This window comes from Heliangelus exortis, chromosome 24 (genome assembly GCF_036169615.1).
Source record: "Heliangelus exortis chromosome 24, bHelExo1.hap1, whole genome shotgun sequence".
NCBI classification, from domain to species: Eukaryota; Metazoa; Chordata; class Aves; order Apodiformes; family Trochilidae; genus Heliangelus; species Heliangelus exortis.
In genome coordinates this window covers 2,019,713-2,038,531 of record NC_092445.1, presented here as the reverse complement: position 1 = coordinate 2,038,531, position 18,819 = coordinate 2,019,713, and the positions used below count along the sequence as shown (strand labels likewise).

Here is an 18,819-nt window from a genome sequence, read left to right as displayed (position 1 = left end):
TCCCAGTGCTGTTGCTCTCCTCCTCAACTTGCTCCTTCTGCCAAATTTTTGCGATTGCCGTTTCGGCACCGTGTGGGCAAGCACTGAGCTCCCAGCCTGTTCCCTAATCCCATCCCACCGTGCTGGGCTGGGTACTCCCTTATCCCTTCAGCTTACAGCTGTCTTCAAACCAATTTAATGTCAGGTCTCTGCCACCATGCAATCCCTCCCTTCAAAGGCCACGGCTGTTGGTGACGCAGGGAACCAATGTGCCTTTCCAGCAGCGATTTGCAACCTGGAGCCCGGATAATTCGGGACTCTCCTCCACAGAGCTGTGGGAGGAAACCTCAGCTGGCTCCGTGGGGGTCTGCACCTCCACTGGAAAAGTTTTAGGAACAGGTTAAAAAATGAAACACCCCAAGACACGTTCCTCAGGCTGGATGTGCAGGTGCAGTGAGCGCTGTGGTTTTAAATGTATTTTGTTTTACTGAGGGTGCAGGAGCTGCACTGGAACGCTTCCTCTGCAAGGCAACTAATATAGATGCTGGTATAAATAATTCTCCTGAATGAAGCCTGGAGCCCACGTGCTCCACACAGGCACCCACTGTGGCATTCAGTGCTCTGTGGGGCTACCCTGGAACCCCTGTGTATCCACAGAGCACCCTGAAACAACCCAGCAGCAACCTAGACCAGGACCATGAACAGAGGGCAGAGCCACCTGAGGAGTCCTTGCAGCCAGGAGGTTCAACCTGCTGAAATGCCCATTTTTGTTCTCAGCTGCCCAGTTTTCCTGCAAATTCCCCTCTGTGGCTGTCAGGTATTGCTCTGGTGCTGCCTGAATGCCTCTCCAGCCATTCCATGACCCAGCACCCTCAGGCAGGGCACTGCCACCCCCTTACCCATCCTGGGGGAATGGCAAACTGCAGAAACTGCTCCTCAGCTGGTGCCAGAACAACCAGGGATGGCAGAGCTAGCAGAGGGATGGGGTGATTAAAAAACTGCTCTAGAGGCTTTTTTGGAAGCGAGGTAAGCGAGTTATCATTCAGAGAATCCTCTGGATGGGAGACATTTTAAACCACTCCTTCAGCAGAAGAATTGGCAATTGTTCTTAAACACTGTGGTGACTAATCCAAGCCCCAGCCCTTCCCTGAAGAAGCCCCAGTCTGCTCCAGAGCCAGTGGCCACACTCACTCCCTTACCCAGTGGGATGACTCGCTTGAACACTGGGGTGATGGGAATGTCCTGTGGTTGCTCCACCACACACTTCCCCACAGATCCCTCCTCCACAGCTGTGTCCTGCTGGGACAGGGCTCCTCTCCCCCCCCGCCTCTGCTCAGCCCTTGCAGACAAAAACGTTCCCATCTCCTCCTCCCTCGGATCCTCAGCTCTCCCGAGCTTATGCAAAGCTGGTATTTTTAGTATCTCCTGGAAACACTGTGAAGTGTCATCACCACCAGCTAACAAGCAAGAGGACATTCCTACAGCCACCTCCCTCAGCTGGGACTGCCAGGGTCACCAAAGCATCATCCAGGGGGTGGCTTTGGAGCAGTGACCCAAGCCGGGTCCACTTGATCACAGCTTAATTGTTTTACAGTTGAGAAAAGAAAAAAGAATAAAAGCCTCGCTATGATTTGCTTGATTTCAGCAGCTCTTGGCTTGATTGCTCTTGTTCTCAGCTCTCTCAGGATCAGAGAAGGGCCTGGACACCTCTGCCTGCCCACTAACAAGTCAAGGTCAAAACCCATCACTGGCTGATGAAGCAGCTCCCCAGCAGAGCTCCCTTCAGAGAGGATGAGCTCCAGGGGCACCTTTGCCCTTCCCTTTGTGATAGAATTTATTTCCAAGCAACAAGGATGCTCGCGTGCCTTTTTGTGCAAACATGTTTGTTCACAACACCCCCAGACTGGTCAGACTGGCCCCAAACACCACCACAGTTCTGCAGCTCCCCTGGGACCCCTTGCCCCAGCCAGGGTTGGTGACAGCCCCATCACCCACCACAGCCTGTGCTTATCAGCCCCCCATATATCATCCCCTTCTCCGACGAGGAGAGATGGTGCCTTTAAGGCAGCTTAACAGCTGTCAGAGAGGAGGCATTTTTGCGTGTGTTGCTGATGCTGAAAATACGAGCCAGAGATACTTTAAGTAGGTCTGGAAAGCGTTCAATGAGAAGACACCGTGGTGCAGCCTGTCCCTGCTCCCTGCTCCCTGCCCAGGCCCACCCAGCTGCTCCCAACTGGACGACTGTCGGGAGCCACGCACATTCCTCCGGGGGCACAGAAGGGTTAAAAATACCCTCGGCCAGGCTGAGGCACAGCAAGTGGCAGTGTCCCTCCCCTGTCCCATCCCAGAAAACCACCTCCTTTCTCCTACCCACCCCACCAGTGATGTACCTCCAGCCCTAGGGGCTTTGGCTCATTGATTGGGTGTGGAGTTACCCAAAAAGTCTCCCCTGGGGCCTGGGCTGGATGCTCAGGTAACACCTGTGAGCACACAGGTGCCTGCTAGTGGTGGCAAACATGGCATCTTGAGCAACTAAACATTTACACTCAATGCCTTTGGTGTAAATACCTCGACAGATTCCTCCCTGCTCTCTGATTCAGCCCCGCGAGCCTGAGATGGGATGTGGGGTTTCCTCTGCCCATCCTCGAGATGGAAGAAGGCAGGAGCAGAGCTGCCAGTCCCAGAGGTAGAATCACAGAATCATTCAGGTTGGAAAAGACCCTGAAGATCATCACACACGCCTCTTGCAAAGGAAGATGGCAAAACACAACTGGGGACCGTGCTCATCCCCATCCCTTGGGGAAGAAACCATTCCACTCCTGCAAAATAACCACTGTGAAACTCTGCTTGCTGCTGGGCAGTCAAGTCCCCATCTTTCCCTGCCACTGATGTCCCATGCAAGGACAAGAGCAGCTCATGAGGACGTGATGCCTGTGGGCTCCCCTTGTACCACCCAAGGCCACTGGAGCACCCTCTCCCCAAAAGCAGCAGCTCTGGGCAGTGGCACTTGGGAGAAACCCTGTTCTTGAGCAACAGTGGCATTTCTGAGAGCACGGTTGAGCCAGCTCCCCCCCCGGAAAGGTTGGGGGAATGAAGAGAGTCATAATTAGAGCACTGAAGAGAGCAGCTGGCAAGGAGCACCAGCTAATTGCTGCTTTTACTTGGGGTGAAGCGGGGGGGACCCGGAGCAGGGTTAGGCAGAGTGGGATCTGAATGGGGAGATGAGTAATGCTGCTCAGGGCTTTACTCACTTGCTGCATCACCCCCCTCCTGGGGTTTCTTTGCTGACTTTTTTTTTTTTCTTTCCCTTTTTTTCTATTTTTTTTTTTTTTTTTTTTAAATTTTAAATTTCAACAGACAAAGAGGGTGCTGGAGGCACAAGGGCTCTGCTGGCTCCGGATGACCTGACTGGCTGTAAAAGTTATTGTTGTCTGGGGATTCTCCCTCCTCCCTTTTCTCCACCATCTAGCAGAAAACTTTATTGGCGTGAAGTTCACTGCATTGAGCAACTCCAGTTTCAACCAACCTCCCCAGAAATTCTTGGGGAAGAGGAGAGGCAGGAGCCTGAAATCCCACCTCCTCCCTCGGCTCCCTGGCAACCCACCCTGGCAAAGCTGCTGCTGCCAGGGACGGATGCAGCAAATCCCTTACACCCCACAGCAGACACTCCCCCACCCCCACCCCTTTTGCTCCCCCTTCATCTGGGGCTGGGGAAGGGTGGGGTTTAATTAAAACTGGGAGGTGAGATGGTGGCCAAATGGGTGCCAACTGCAGCAGGTCCTGGCTCGCCGCATTCCTCCCCGGCAGCCATGGGGCCAAGCGCAGCTGCGGGAAGGGGGGGACAGAGAGCCCAGGGAGTCCCCACATGTCCTTCCCCTTCAACCAACTGCCTCTGCACTGATTTGGTTATGTCAAGTTGGATGCTTTTCCTTGGGTTTCAGTTTTGGGGTGAGTTTTTTGGATTCTTGCAGAAAACGCCCTGGGGTTGTTGAGCACAGCTCGGAAGCAAGGCAAGTGGTCCTGTTCCTGCCCTCCTCTTTGTCACGGGGAGGAAAGTGTCCCCAGGAAAGCAAAAGCAAGGTATGATTGAGGGGGCAGCAGCACCCTTGCCCTCATGAGCATTGCTCTATATTGCAACAAACCTAAAAATCCCCATGAGAGCCCAAGTGTTTGCTCTGCATTGGAGGTGACACACAGGAGCACTCAGAGGTTGTCCAAAACCAACACAGGGAATCAAAGAGGGTCCCAACTGCCAACACTACGCACCAGCCATGTTTTGAAACTCAAGTTCAAAATCCACTGTATAAAAGATAAACAAGAACCAGACTTGAGGTCCATTAGCCAGGAGGCTGAGCTACCCCCAGCATAGTCCAAAAACCACCCCAAAATGTGACTCCATCAGCTCTGATGGATGCTCTTCGGCCAGACAGGACGAGCCCATGCCTGGGGCTTCCTGGCACCACCACTCCAAACCAGCAAACTTCCCCTCTGCTTCGGGCGTGTAAAGGAAGATCAGCCCTGTGTACCCAACAGCAGGAGCCTGCTCCAAGGCACAACACTCATTTCCCAACCTTTGGGAGGGAAGGTTGTATCTTGGGGTCTTCTAGCTCAGGGGTTGCTGACGCTGAGGAGAACGTGATGGAGAAAACTCCTGTGCCTTCGTGTGACCCTTTATCTCTCATCCCAAGGAAACGCTTCCCTGGGGAATTGTGCTGTTTGCTAAACTGAATCAACAGATCTGTTATGTTTAGTAACATTTCAACTGTTGCTCACTTGATTCCAGTCATTAAAATTTAATATTAGTGTCAGCTTTGAGAAACCCGAGCTGACAGCAGAGAGAATGGAGGAGGAAGAAATTCCCTGGCCTGAAAGCTCCCATGAGGAGCTCTGGCTGGAGGCTGTCACTTGTCCCTGGCATCACAGAGCTGGACTCAGTCGTGTGATGCTCGTGGAAACATGGCTCTGAAAGGTTCTTCCAATTTTTTTGTGCCCTTTTATACAGAAAAGGGCTCCTCAAAGAGGCAGCAAGGGGAAGACTGGCACTTGGGTTAAACTCCTGCTGGAGATGAGGAGTTAAGGATGAGATCCCTTGGCTCTGATAGCTTAATATAAGCTATCCCCACGCTACTCCCTGGGCAGCATGTCTGGGCTTGGAGCAATCCATCCGGATGGCCACAGAAGTCCAGGCTCCAAACCACAGAAATGTCTTTGAGCTGCACTTGAGCTCACCATAAAATGAGGGGCTAAACTGGATGACCCTTTAAAGTCTCTTCCAGATGGGTTTCTTACAAGGTGGGGCTCTGAACCAGTCCCTACTGAGTCTGAAGCCCAAGCCCACTGGGCATCAACATCTTGGCTACTGATGGCCATGGGAGCCAGCGTGGGCCCAGCCTCTTGGTGCAGCCATCCCCACCATCACACCCACTTGCTGAACCAAACAAAGGTTCCCCTCAAGCACGATCTGAGAGCTGCTTCCCAACCTCCCACCTCTCAGAAACCCGGCCAGGAGAAGCACTTAAGAATGGGAGAGGACTCATTCTGCCTGTAGCCAGGATCAGTCCCCCTGCGACCTGGGGAAGGGGCTGGAGGGGGGAGAGAGGGAATGCTCGGGTGGCAGTTTTCCAGAAGTTAAGGTTTGCTGGAAATTGTGGCCTTTGGGGGTGATTTGAGGGGTGTCTGCATGCAGGAAAAGAAAAATAGATGGGAAGCTTCAAGGATAAGCTGCTTTGAAAGTCATCTGCTCACGACCTCCGTCTGAGCTTTCCATAGATCTTTTTTATTAAAATCTGGACACAATGAGTCCAGAAGTGCCCACCTTTGTCAGGGCTGCATTGGCAACGTGCCTGGAGCCCCGGAGGCATGCATAATTTGCATCTCATTTACACAGATGTTCATTAAAATTAATGCCTTAAGACATATTATCTGCCTGCATTTGAGCCTTCTGGACAGACGGACCGTGACCACTCCTGGAGAGCCCCAGCAACCTCATCCTCCTCCCCAGACCACCCCAGGGAGCACTGCCCGGCTGAGGAGCTGCCTCAGCCACAGCAGACACACAACTTGTTTGCAATGCCAGAAGGGAGACAGTCCATTGTCTCAGGTGCAAAGAAATTAAAGAAATAAAAGAGAAAAAAAAAGCCCCTTCTGCTCCCTCTGTGATCTGCTCTGCAACACAGAATGATTTGTGTAAAAACTTCTCAGGATGAACAATCATGTAACTGTGATTGCTCCACCCACCCTCCTTGGCTTCTCCCCCATTTTACTCTCAGCCAGGATGCAGAAAACCCCCTACCAACACTGTCTGAACTCTCCTTCTTGCACCACAAAGATCCCAACTGCACCACATGGCCTCAATGGCCAATCAATGTCTCCTGATAAGGACACATCTGTCCCCAAAGCATCCTTGGTGTATGCAGCCCAGGCTACCCTTGTCTTAAATGGTCATCCTCAAGGTCACTCAGATACAAATCATTTGTAAGTGCTATGATGGGTTACTATATATATATATATATAATTAATGTTGTGTAACAGCATGACCCAACACTGTAATACTCTATAAAAAAATATCAAACACCTCCAGCTCTTCCCTTTCTCAGCATTTTGTGCAAAGCTGGATGGTCTCCCCATCAGCTCTTTGCTGGAAACACAAAGAGCCCACAGCAAGACTTGGCTTTGGTTTTCTTCCCAGTGTGTATCCCTCGTCCCACAGTTTATCTGTGGCTTTTTTTGTACCCAAGGACCACAAAATGAATGTAATAAGTGGTCCAGATTATGATCATAGAATGGTTTAGGTTGGAAAGGACCTTAAAGGCCATCTAGTTCAACATGTCCTGCCATGGGCAAGAACATGAAGATGTGAACAAGCAGGAATGCTGAACCAGCTAGAAAGACCTGCAGGATGATCTCTGGACCAGACTTTCAGATGATGCCAACAGACAGTTCAGATGGACTCAAAACCACCCCTCCCTTCCCCAAGACCTAAACACCAGCCACAAATACAAGCCCACAAGGTACCAGCATCACAACATTACACAGCTCAAGGAGAACAGGGACAAGTTTTATCCTCCCAATCACAAAATCTTCCTGTACCCCTTCACCACACTCTCAAGTCCAGCAGTTGATCTCAGGATCTCCCCAGCAAGGTTATTTTACTACACCAGAAGTGCTGACAACACAGCAACAACCAACGAAACCGCGACAGCTTCAAGACCACAGCTCCTGCCCAAAACACCACAACACTAGACAGGCCTTCAAAACCCAAACACCACTTAAGAAAGCTTAAATAGCATAAAGACTTACCTTGAAATCTGCCAACTGTTGGTTGATGGTTTCCACCTCTGTTCCCACCACCCACTGCAACGCCTCGTTCTCCTCTGCCGCCGTTGTCATCTGGGTCAGCTCCTTCAGCCTGTTGTAGAAGTCCTCGACACGAGACAGTGTCATTTCCACCTGTTCCTGGCGGTTCTTCCCTCTCTCTGTCAGTTTGCTGCACTGTTTATTCAGTGTCTCCAACTCACGTTTCAGTCCTAACAAATCAGGGCTCCCTTCATCCTCCAGCATCTTCTTGCATTCACTTTCAGAAGCTTCGATGTCAGACTTCAGGCTGTGGAGTTTGCCCAGGAAGGTGCGAACGTCCTCTGCTTGGGACTGAAGGCTGTCAGAGTCCCTCCCAATGGGGCCCATGCTGTCGAGCTCATCATCAAGATCTGCCAGTTGAGAAAACATCTCCCTGACCCGACTACTGAACTGGCCAATCCCTTCCAGCTTGTTTTCCATGAGTGTACAGCAGTCATTGACTTTCTCCTTCATCGCTTTGAAGTCCTGCTGAGCCACCTCAGCTTGGCTTAAGAGTTGGGAACAGTCAGACCCATCCGGGGCATCTTCTACTAGACCCTGAGTGAAGTTTTTCAGATAATCCACTTGTGGCTCCAGGGCCTGCAGCACCTCCTGCTGTGCCCTGAGCTTCTCCAAATTCTTGTTGCTGCAGGCTTGTGGCCCAAGTGCATCATAGATCTCCAGCTGATGCTTCACCGCTTCCAGCTTCTTCTCAATGTTCTTGGAGCTCTCTTGAAACTCCTTGAGCCTCTGTGACATTTCTTCAATGGAGCCAGTCTTGGCTTGCAGCTCTTCTGTGATGGCATCCATCTTGTGATTGATGCCAGCCTTCTCATCCCGGATCTCATCCTCATCGGTCTGAGAAGCATCAATCAGGATGTCTGCAGCACTGTTCAGCATCTCCAGCAGGGAACGGCGTTTCTCCACGTCACTCAGCATAGCCTTTGATCTCAGAAGAGTGGCCTCCAGCTGCACTGGATCCAGAGTTACCTCCAGCTCTGACACCTTGGCCTTGCAGTCCTCCACCCAAGGCAGGAGGTCCTCCATGTGCCGTTGGTACTTCTGAGCCTTCTGCAAACAGTCCTTGAGCTTTGAGTGTCTCTCAGCAGCCTGCTTGCTGAGCTCTTCCCAGTGGGTTTTGAGGCTGACCAACTGGTTTTGCAGGGTGGTCTTCTCCTCTCCAGGCTGGACAGAAAGCAGCAAAGATTCTCCCTCAGCTACAATCATCTCGTAAGTGCCACTGTGTTGGTTGAGGTTCTTCTGGAACTCTTCTTGCTCCTGAATTTGGCTCTGTAGCCTCTCCAGTTTAGCAGAAATAGGTTGGCTCTGAGCTTGCTGGCACAGTTTGTCATCTAACCAGGTCCTGAGTTCATCAAACATGTGCTGGAACTGCTGGGAACTCGCGAGCGCAGTTTGCAGTCGGTTCATCCGGTCGGCTGGAATGGAAATGAGATTAGGAGGTGACAATTAAGCTGGAATTAAATAAGCAAAGTGCAATTATTTCAAATCATCTCAGATGCACCAACTGTGTTTTGATTAACAGGAAGGAGTTTTCCATTGCATCACCAGACCTTTTTTTTCCTCACTGATTCACAAATTTCTTAAGAAGCAACAGGCAATGAGAAGGCAATAGTCTCAGTTCTCCTGATTGGTCTCAAAATCCAATCTCTTGGAAACCACAAGAGCCATCCCAAGATGGCCACCGGGTCTTCTCCATGCCCTACTGTAAATTTAAGAACCTTTTTTTTGTTTTCAAGCACAGCATGTGCCACACTGCTGCAAGCCACATCACTGGGACTAAACATCACTGATGGCCCTCCAGGCCATCTCCAGGCTCAAGTGTGCCAAGAGTGTGACCTCTCCTGTGCTTAGTCCCACATAAAACACCCTAAAAAAAGACCCGTGGTGCTTCCCCTGTTGTTCTTAGAAACCCAGAGATGGGAGAGCCCTTTGATAAAAAGCAGGGGTGGGGTTCAACATCCCAACATCCCTTCAGCAGCTCCTGTCTCACCTGCCAGGTCTTCCAGTCCTTTCAGAGGAAGAGCCACAGTCTCCAGACGTTTCCTTAACTCATCTTTCAGATACTGCTCCCCAATCAGGACAGAGAGATCATCACAGAGGGTCTGAGCCTCAGAGATCTCCTCTTCCAGCTGCTCCAGATCCGAACGGATCTCACTGGTCTCCTCCAGCTGCTGTTTCACGGCGTCGGGCTGGGTGCTGCCAGCAGATTGGCTGCTCAGGCGCTGCCCAACTCCCTTCACCTTCTCAGAGAGGCCCTGGAGGAGCTCCTGGTACTGGGTGCTCTTCACTATGGCTTGGTCAATTTGGCTGGAGCGGGAGTTGAGGCGTTCTGTTAGCTCAGACCATTTCTGATTGACCCCTTGGAGCTCTTCCCGCACCTGGTTAGCAGATGGAGAAACATCTCCAGGGCCAGACAAGATGCTCTGAGCTGCCTGGTTGAGCTGCTCGTGCTGTTGTTTGCGAGCTTCAAATTCCTTCAGCATAAACTAGAACAGAAATAACATAAAAATGTTTGCATAAAACTGACAGCTTGGAGTACACACAGTCAAAACAAACCAGACCTCCAGGGGCTTCAGTCAGCCCACAGAATCAGTAGGAACAAGACCCGGGGTAGGATGGCAATGGGTTGGGTAGGCTACAATTTACTGTCACCTTCCAACTTCAAAAACCTGGGAGGGACCTACACCTCCAGTACTTTGCTTTTCCCATTAATTTTCCTAGTGCTGTGTAACAAAACACACACCAGTTTGAGAAGAAAACCTCCTCATGATAACTGAGGCATTGATATTTCATGGGGTGGCTGGTCACAGACATTTCAGGACTTGGAAGCAGGAGGTAGGGAAAGGGCAGGCTGCCAGGTAGAGGGGCAGCAGTGGGAAATCCTGCAGAGCATCAGCACAGGTCTTGTTTAAAGCACTTTCACTCCCCAAGAGGGACCAAGTGATTCACTGATGAGTCAATCCCGTGCAGGGAAGGGAGCTCCACACTGCACCCATTTCAGGTGATTCACAGTAGTTTGGGCTCAACGGGGTTTAGAGGACTTGAGAGAGGAGCCAGAAGGTTCTCCCAACACTCCCCTGCACGGCAGAGGACAACTCTGACCCTCAAACCCACCACGGGGACCCAGACCCAGCTCCTGCCTCACCTGGACCTGCTGCTTCTGTGCACTCAGCATGTTGGGGTCGATGGAGAGGGGTCCCAGCACGCTCATCATCAGCTCCTTCTCCAGGAGCCAGGGCCTCAGCTGCCCTTCAGCCCCCTGGAAGCTGGCCAGCTGGCTTGCTGACTCCTCCAGCTTCTGCTGCCGTTCCGCTGTCGCCCGACTGGCTCCTTCCCACCTGGAATCTGAAGCACTGGCTGTGTTGGTGATGGGAATGCTCCTGGCCAACCCACCCCTCCATCCTGAAGGGTTTTTTCTCACCCTTGCTGTTGTTTCCCCGATGGGAAACCCACAATCAAATCTAATCCCTCTCTAACTAATTTCTAAGCCTAAGGTGATGCTGAAGCTCCTAGGGAAAAAAACAATTTTGCAAGCAGGATTTCTGTGTCACTACTGCCATGAGCTGGTCTGACCTCAAGCTGAGCCACCTCACAGCCCTGGCAGGATAAATGAAGATTCTCTGATGGGTATCAGCTCTCACACAGCATATTCACATCTCCTGGATGGCAAACTCCCCAAACACCTTCCTGTTATTTCAAAGAGGAGAATCTCTGGGCTTCTTAAATACCCAGTCTTGTTTAGTCAACACTTAATTACCCAGCACAGCCTTACTAACGACTACAATTTTACATCAAGCAGTGAAGCTTTTAATCAAAACAATCAACTTATGTCACTATGCTTTCATGTTGTCTTCTGGGTTTGTTTTTTTTTTTAAAAGAAGTAATTTAAGGAGGCAAGCCTTTAAAGCAGACATTCATCAGAGAGACTTTATTAATCCTGCCAGTGCTCAGCTCAGGAACACCTTGTACACCAGACAGCTCGGAGGTAACTTCACTATTTACTGAATTTTAATGAGAAGTGACTCTGCTCTGCTGTGACTTTGGGATCACCCTTCAAGTCTGACCCACCTCTAATGTGATGTTTCCAGACAGAAGCCTCACTAAATGCTTCAGGCACTTACTCAGGTCTTCCTGCATCTTCTTCCAGTTGGCTGCTTCTGGAGAATCAGGATATTCCTCCAGTAAGCCAGAAAGTGCTTCCTTTACCTTCTGAATCCTCCCAGAATTCTGTTCCAATTCAGCCAGAAATGCCTAGAAAATAATAATTTCAAGTTCAGATCTAGGGTAAAAGAATGAAAGCACCAAGGAGGAATGACATAGCAGCTACAAGCTGGAGTTGGACAATCCTTGTTCTTTACTTTTTAATGAAAACACTTTTATTAGCAATACTGTGAGCTAACTTGGCTCCAAGAGCAGGGAAAAGCTGGGAATTGCTTTCCAGGAGAAGCTGCTGTGACCCAGCAACAAGGGCTACAGATAAGCTCCTTCCCCTTGAGCCAAAGGCCTGAAAGCAACAGGTCTAAAAGCCAAGAGGTGGAGCACAGCACGTGGGTCCTGCTCCACAACCTCTGATCCCTGCTGGGGACAGCCTTTCCTTAACCTAGGGCACATCCTCAATTCCTAATCCTTCTAGTCCTGCTGAGATAAAGCCCAAAATTGGAGGGGAGGGGAGGGGATGCTCAGATCTCTGCCTGTGCTCAGTTACCTTGTTGTGCTCAGCCTGGGCTCTCATCGTCTCTGTCCTGGTGGATGAGGAGGAGGCATCCAGCTCTGACAGCACCCGTTCCTTTGACTCCAGCCACTTCAGCATCGAGATTGCCTCCTCCTGCACTTCTTGCATCTTTTCCAGCAGAGCTGAGAGCTGCTGCTGACGTTCCCTCAGCACCGTGCCCAGAGCCTGGTACTGCTGGGTCACATCCGACACATCGCACTGGATCTCTGTCAGATCTGTTTCCAAAAAAGCAGTCTGAGATAAGGCCCACTGCCTGCATCCTGGGCTCAAGCTGGACTATCAGGTACTAATCTAGCCCTGGGCAGTCCCAGCCAGCCAAGCAAGAGGAGCAAGAGGCCACGCTGCTGTCCATCTGTCTGCAGAGCACTGGCAGGTTCTGCTCTCCTCTCGTGCCCGAGGGGACCTCCCAGTTGCAGGGTGGATGGATGTTGACAGGTTGCAAACAAAGCAAAACCTTCGTGTTTGTGAGACTGATGCAAGCTGAGCACCCTCCCTTCACAATGTCACTGCCCATACAGTGTTAAATAACATGACACCAAAAATCTAAAGCTGTTTTTAAGCACCTTGTGTCTCACTGAACTGGTGAATTAACAGCAGCTAATGGGCAATAATTAAAAACGCTCCTCGAGCTGAAGGGTTGGACACTGTTATGATCCCTTAGAACCAATAAATTTAATTGCAGGCCTTAAAACCATCCCCAATTAATCAGCTTCTACCACCACCACCACCACCTGACGGGGTGTCAGGGTGCTGTCACTCCCCAGAGCTGTCCCTCTCTGTCCTTCAGCCTGACCAACCCCCTCCATCACTGCCTGCCCCTCCTGGGGCTCCAGCCACCCCATGGATGAGAATTCCCAAACCTACTTGCAGGCTGGTTTCACTGGCAAGGGGATGTTGATGGTGTCACACTGGAATTTATATTCTCTTGTATGGAAATGCACAGAGAAAAAAGGGAGACAAAGAAGGTGGCCTGGGCAGTGAGCTCACCTTTGCACGTGTGGTATCCATTCAAGCTGCCTCCTGAGCCACTCGGTGTGGGCAGTGCAGCACCTGAGCAGAGAGGATGGGGACAGACAGGGGGACAAGACAGACTCATTAGAAATGCAGATGCCAAGTGATGGAAGGGCCCTTCAGGACATGGACCACACCAGCCACCAAGCATAGGAGTGGCATCTCCATGCACCCACCCACCCGGTGCTGATGAAGACACCAGCTTGGTGTTGGATTTGGAGCCCATTTCTCTCTCCTCCTCCCAGCACACCTCCACCCCTCACTATCCTGGAGCTGCAGCCTCACTGGACCAGTAGCAGAAGAGCTGGAGCTGGGCACATCTCCCAGCATCACCCAGGGACTTGTGTGGATGTGGCTTTGGTGGGAGCCATAATACTGGGGACCACCAACCACCTCTCCACACCTGGAAAGCTGCTGCCCTTCTAATTTTGCAAAGTATAATATCAAGTGAGCCTGGTGAATGCCTTCCCTGAAGAGATTAATTCCCCTGAAGAGATTAACTCCCCCACCTTCTCCTACTCTTAGGGGATGAAGGTATTTCAACCTGACTTGGGGCACAGATTCCCTTTGCCAAGAGGCTCCATGCCAGTGCCCCATCCTCAGACTCCAGATCTCACAGCTACATTCCCACCCAAAGAAATGTTCACCACAAATGTTCTTGGGTAAGTCCCTCTCTTTCTAACCACACATTTTAAAGCTTTCATGGATGTTAGGGGCTGCAGCTTTGGTCACCCCCTGTGACAACAAACCTCTCCCCACTTCTCCTGGGGGTTTCACCAAGTTAACCCTAATGAACACATCTAGACTGTGAATTCCCATCAATGATGAGAGTCCAGGGACTTGTCCTCATAGCTGGAAGACATCTTTTAGTTGCCTTCCAAACAAACCAGACATAATCTCATTGCTTCACAGCCTTGCAGCCAAAAAGGAGACAAGTAAATCATATCTGAGTATCTCAGCCTTAAATTTCATCCAGATAGAAAACCCAAATACTGGGGTTTGATTACAATACTCCAGCCCCCAGAAGGCTGAAGGACATCACCAAGAGAAGCAGGAGACACCTCCACAAGCTCCCAGTGGGGCCAAGAGCCCCAGTCTTTGAGCTGCAGCAGCCTGGAGCTCCCATGCTACAGCCAAGCAGCAGTTCGTGTCCCCACGCTGGGCTCACAGGAGACCCAGGGTAACCCTGTGCCCGTGGTGCCACAGCAAGTTCAGCCAAGCTCGTGGGCTCCAAGCACTCAGCTGGAGCATTAATAGAACAAGCAGCAGTGACTCAACCAGGAGGTTGAGCTCTGTGATTACTTAGTTCACTCCAGGCCCTCTAAGTTTGAAATAAACCCCAATTTTTTGCTTGTGGCAGGCTCAGACAAGATGCAGCAGCAAAAGCAGAGACCTGGGGCAGGAGGCATTCTCAGGAGAGCTGAGCTGCCACTCACCTCCCTTGGATGAGGTGCTGGGGGCTGTGATCTCCACAATAAGGTTCTCCAGGAGGGTCCCTCTGCGGCCAATCTCCTCCACCTGGGCCCCTTTTCCCTTCCACTCCTCCAGGAGATCCTGGTCAAAAGCAAAGGCTGGGATCAGAGGTTGCACTTGCCCAGCTGCAGCCTTCCTTCCTAACCCATCACCTCCGTGGTGGCTCTCAGTAGCACCAGGACATGGCACCCAGGGACCTGGCACAGGGCACACAGACTGTGCTGGGGGAAGGGTTAGGGTTGATGTTTATTTTTATCAGTAGGGAATCAAAGAGTGAAAAAGCCTCAGAGTCAAACCCTTGGCACATCCTGACTTAAAGAATCCCAGTACCAGAGAGGAGCAGGGGCTGGGATGATGGTTCCATGTCTGGTGAAGGGAAATACTCAGAAAAAATTAGGTTTCCCAAATCCCACCCTGGACAGGCAGCAGAGTGGGAAGGGAAACCAGGCAGAGCCCAACCTGCTCCCTCCTCTGCAAGGCAGGGACCACTGGATGCACACACACTGGGAGCTGCAGCCTGGCAGCAAGCACAGGATTCCTGAGACCACAAATCACCTCCCAGGACTTTGCATGTGGGGATTTATTCCACACTTCAGCATTTCCACACCAGCTGCCAACTTTCCCAGTCTGGTTCCAGCTCCCCCTTCCCACCTGGATCTGCTGCCTGCACTTGTGCAGCTCCTGGGTACCCAAGGAGGTCACAGGGGGAGGCATTTTGCCTTCACTCTCCTTCAGCCACTTCCTCATGGCCCCAACCAGCTTCCGAAATTCATCCAGTTGCTCCTGGCAGGACGATGCATCCTTTTCTCTGTGAGTGAAAAGGTTTTGGAGAGTCAGAGAGTCGTGCTTTGCCTTGCAATTACCCTCCCTTGAATGTAGCCCAGTTGTGTCTCCAGGAGCTTTTCTTTTTTAATTATTATTATAATTATCAGATGTTGCTTAGGAACAGCGCACACAGTGCCAGCCAAAAATGGGGTGCAGGCTGTTGCTGCCCCCACCCCGACCCCCCAAGCTGTGCCCTGTGGCATTTTTGGGGTCACCACGGTAGCCAACAGCCACGGGACCACCATCACCACTCCGCAGTGGGCTCTTTGTCCTGGGGGAAGTAAAGCTCTTGGAAAGACAGGGCTCATTCATGCTGTCCTGTCCCAGCCAGCTGCAGCTGGGGGAGCCCAGGCTGACCCCCCCATCCTCCTCAGCCACAGCTCTCATCTATTCAGCCCTCCCTGGAGGAACAAGGAAGCCCCAGATGGGAGCCACGGGCCCCTCCGCCTCACCCGCACCCACTGCAGCTGCAGGGCTGGCCGGAGGCAGCTCTGCACGGTGCTGAATTACTGGGGATTATTATGGGATTTATCTGCTTTTCCCTCCATCCCCTTTTCCCATACAGCCTGGGAGGTGTGACATCCCTGGGGACACGGGGGAAATGTCCTGCTCACGCTGCCAAGAACGACCGGGGCTGAGGCTGCTGCTAAGCTCCCTTTTACCCCCACACGAGGGGACTTTGGGGACAATCTGCTTTGCTCTGTCACCTCAATCCCTCACCAGCCCCCTTACTCCCCTCCGGCGAGATGCTCCGGGATGGAGCTGTGGGAACCCACGCACTGGGAAGTGAATGCACGCCGGCTCCTTGCAGCAGCAGGAATTTTTCCCAACGCCCCCAGCCAGGGCTTTTTTTAAAGTGTCAGCTGGAGTGAGCAGCCTGAGCAGCCTTACGTGGGAGGAGGGAGGCAGGGAGAGTTCACTCGTGTGTGTGTTTCCCCCCCCCTGCCCATGGAAAGGAGATCTCCCCGAGGTCTTGCTCTGACTATGAAACCATCCCCAAACTCACCTCCCTGGGACTCACCTCTCTTTTGCCACCTTCTGCAGCTGCAGGAAGTTTTTCTTCAGGCTCTGCAGCTTCTCTTGCTGCTGGGAGGCACCGGGGGCAAAGCTGCAGGAGCTCAGCTCCTCAGCCAGGCTCTCCAAGGTGGCCAGGTCCTCCTGGTGCTGCCTCATCTCTGAATTTAGTTCCTGCCAAGAGCAACGGGTGATGCTGACAGGGCCCTCACCAGAGGGCTTGGGGCAGAGGGGAGGAACCAGACAGCCCCATGTCCTGGAGGAGTCAGACAGACCCTCTGCAGGCTGCACCCAAGGGTGGGCACAGCTCAGTCCCACCTGCTCCTCCAGCTCAGCGAATACTTGGAGCAGCTGTGGATGCAAGTCCCACCTTCCCCAGTTATGGGGGTAGGGGCCTCTAGATCAAGCCAAACCAAGCTCCCCCTGCAGCACAAATATTTGGTTTTATGCCAATGTTGAGCATTTCTGAGGCTGTGGTCAAACCACCCCCCGCAGCAGAGCGTTTGGAGGATGCCAAAGGGAGGAAATCCTGCACAGCCATGACTGACCACCAGCACCCACGGCATCTCCCAGGGCTTTGTCACATCCTGCACTGTGCTGACAGCCAACACTTGGGCATTTTGTTCCATTAACCCTGTGGAGTCATTAATTGGTAAAACCTGCCTATATTTGGAATGGAGATCCCTTCTGAACACCAGCCTGGCTCCAGGGAAATGCCATTCCCCTCTCTCACTGCTGGAAACAACCCAAGCAGAGAGCCAGTACAGGTCCTGAGAGTGAACCAGGAGCTGTTTGCCAACAAAAAAACCCTCACAAACCAGCCCTGATGAAGTCTTTTTCCCTGCATCTCACCTGGATGTGCTGGGAGAAACCAGCGATGTCACGGTCGGGCTGGTTGCCGGATGCCAACGTCCGTGCCCTGCTCTCTGTGAACTGCTGCAGCTTCTCTGAGAGCTGCTCGTACTGCTCAACTTTGGGCAGGAGGCCCTTCAGAGCCTCCTCCTGCTCCTGCTGCTGCTGGCACAGCTTGTTGAAATGCTTTGTCACCTCGGCCAGCTTGTCCTGCAGGGCAGAGGCCGTGGGGCTGTCCGCCGCCTCCATGAATCTCATCACCATCTCACGGGTGGCTTCCAGGCAGCACTTCTGCCTGGCAATGTCCTGCTTCAGCTTCTGGGGGAGCACACACAGAAAGGGATGGCATTTTAGGAAGGCTGCTGAGCAAAACTGAGCTGGTGTGAAGAGGCTGGGCCACCCTTGGGAGAGAACAGTGGGACAAGAGCAGTTTTCTATCCCAGTTTTGCTTTCCTTTCTGATCACAGATTCCCAGGATGGTTATGGTTGGAAGGACCTCAAAGATCATCCAGCTCCATCCCCCTGCCATGGGCAGGGACACCTCCCACCAGCCCAGGTTACTCCAAGCCCCATCCAACCTGGCCTTGAGCACTGCCAGGGATGGAGCAGCCACAGCTTCTCTGGGCAGCCTGGGCCAATGTCTCACCACTCTCACAGCAAAGAATTTCTTCTTAATGTCCAACCTAACTCTCTCCTCTTCCAGTTTAAAGCCATTCCCCTTTATCTCATCACTCCAGCCCCTTGTCAAAAGTCCCTCCACAGCTTTCCTGTAGCCCCTTCAGGCACCTGAAGGCTGCTATGAAGTCTCCTGCAAGCAGGACAGATCCAACAAACAGGCAGAGCTGAAGCAGGGGAGCTCAGGACCAGCCTTACCATGCTGGTGGCAAGTGAGTCCTGGATGGAGGTGGAGGAGAGTGTGGTGGGCTGCTCCCTCTCTAGGTTTTTCTCAATCTCAGCCACTGACTGGAGGAGGCTCTCCAGGCTCTCCTGAACACTCTGGGATTGGGCAATGGATTTCTGGAGCAGGTCTGAGCGCTCGGCCATCTGCTGGGAGAGGCTCTGGAAGCGGCTGACGATGGCATCTGCAGAGTTCAGCACAAGGGAGAATCAGTGCAAAGAGCTTCTCACCTGGTCCAAGGACAACCTCTGGCTCCTGCCAAACTCCCTCTGGTGACAAATCTCCATACTCAGTAGAGAGACAAGGACCCAACACAAGTGACCAACCTGAATCTCAGCCTCCCCCACGTGCAAACACAAGCCCTGAGACACATTGCTGTGCAACCTTGCCCCACCTTTCCTCAAAAGTGGGATATTTCATCCCCAAGCTGGTTTCCAACCCCTCCCTGCTACCACAAGTGGCAGCTTTGCTCTATACCTGTTGTTTGCTGAACATGTTCACGGGCTGGGGCTGGCTCCCCTTCTATCTCCAGCAGGGATCGAGCTGCTTTCTGGAGCTTCTCCACTGGCACCTGATGTTCAGCAAGGTCTCCCTGCAGCTGCTGCTTTGACACACAACAGGACAAAGTCACCAGTGGGTCACACGTGAAAGTCCTGGGCCCAGGGAGAGCTCAGGGCTT

General features: G+C 52.1%; 1 protein-coding gene across 21 annotated transcripts in view; it reads right to left on the bottom strand.

Annotated features, from left to right (window-relative positions):
* The window catches only part of MACF1 (microtubule actin crosslinking factor 1), a 137,325-nt gene that overhangs the window by 42,467 nt on the left and 76,039 nt on the right, over window positions 1-18,819 (bottom strand). For 14 of the 21 annotated variants that reach the window (XM_071767530.1, XM_071767531.1, XM_071767547.1 and 11 more), the window contains 12 exons: window positions 18,618-18,741; window positions 18,116-18,324; window positions 17,243-17,560; window positions 16,398-16,564; window positions 15,107-15,359; window positions 14,515-14,632; window positions 13,055-13,117; window positions 12,041-12,282; window positions 11,457-11,586; window positions 10,481-10,680; window positions 9,326-9,821; window positions 7,279-8,750 (listed from right to left, as the gene is read on the bottom strand). In XM_071767530.1, coding sequence (XP_071623631.1) covers window positions 7,279-8,750; window positions 9,326-9,821; window positions 10,481-10,680; window positions 11,457-11,586; window positions 12,041-12,282; window positions 13,055-13,117; window positions 14,515-14,632; window positions 15,107-15,359; window positions 16,398-16,564; window positions 17,243-17,560; window positions 18,116-18,324; window positions 18,618-18,741 — 3,792 coding nt within the window. The remainder of the gene's footprint in view (window positions 1-7,278; window positions 8,751-9,325; window positions 9,822-10,480; window positions 10,681-11,456; window positions 11,587-12,040; window positions 12,283-13,054; window positions 13,118-14,514; window positions 14,633-15,106; window positions 15,360-16,397; window positions 16,565-17,242; window positions 17,561-18,115; window positions 18,325-18,617; window positions 18,742-18,819) is intronic. The other 7 variants (XM_071767535.1, XM_071767536.1, XM_071767550.1 and 4 more) reach the window with 3 other exon arrangements.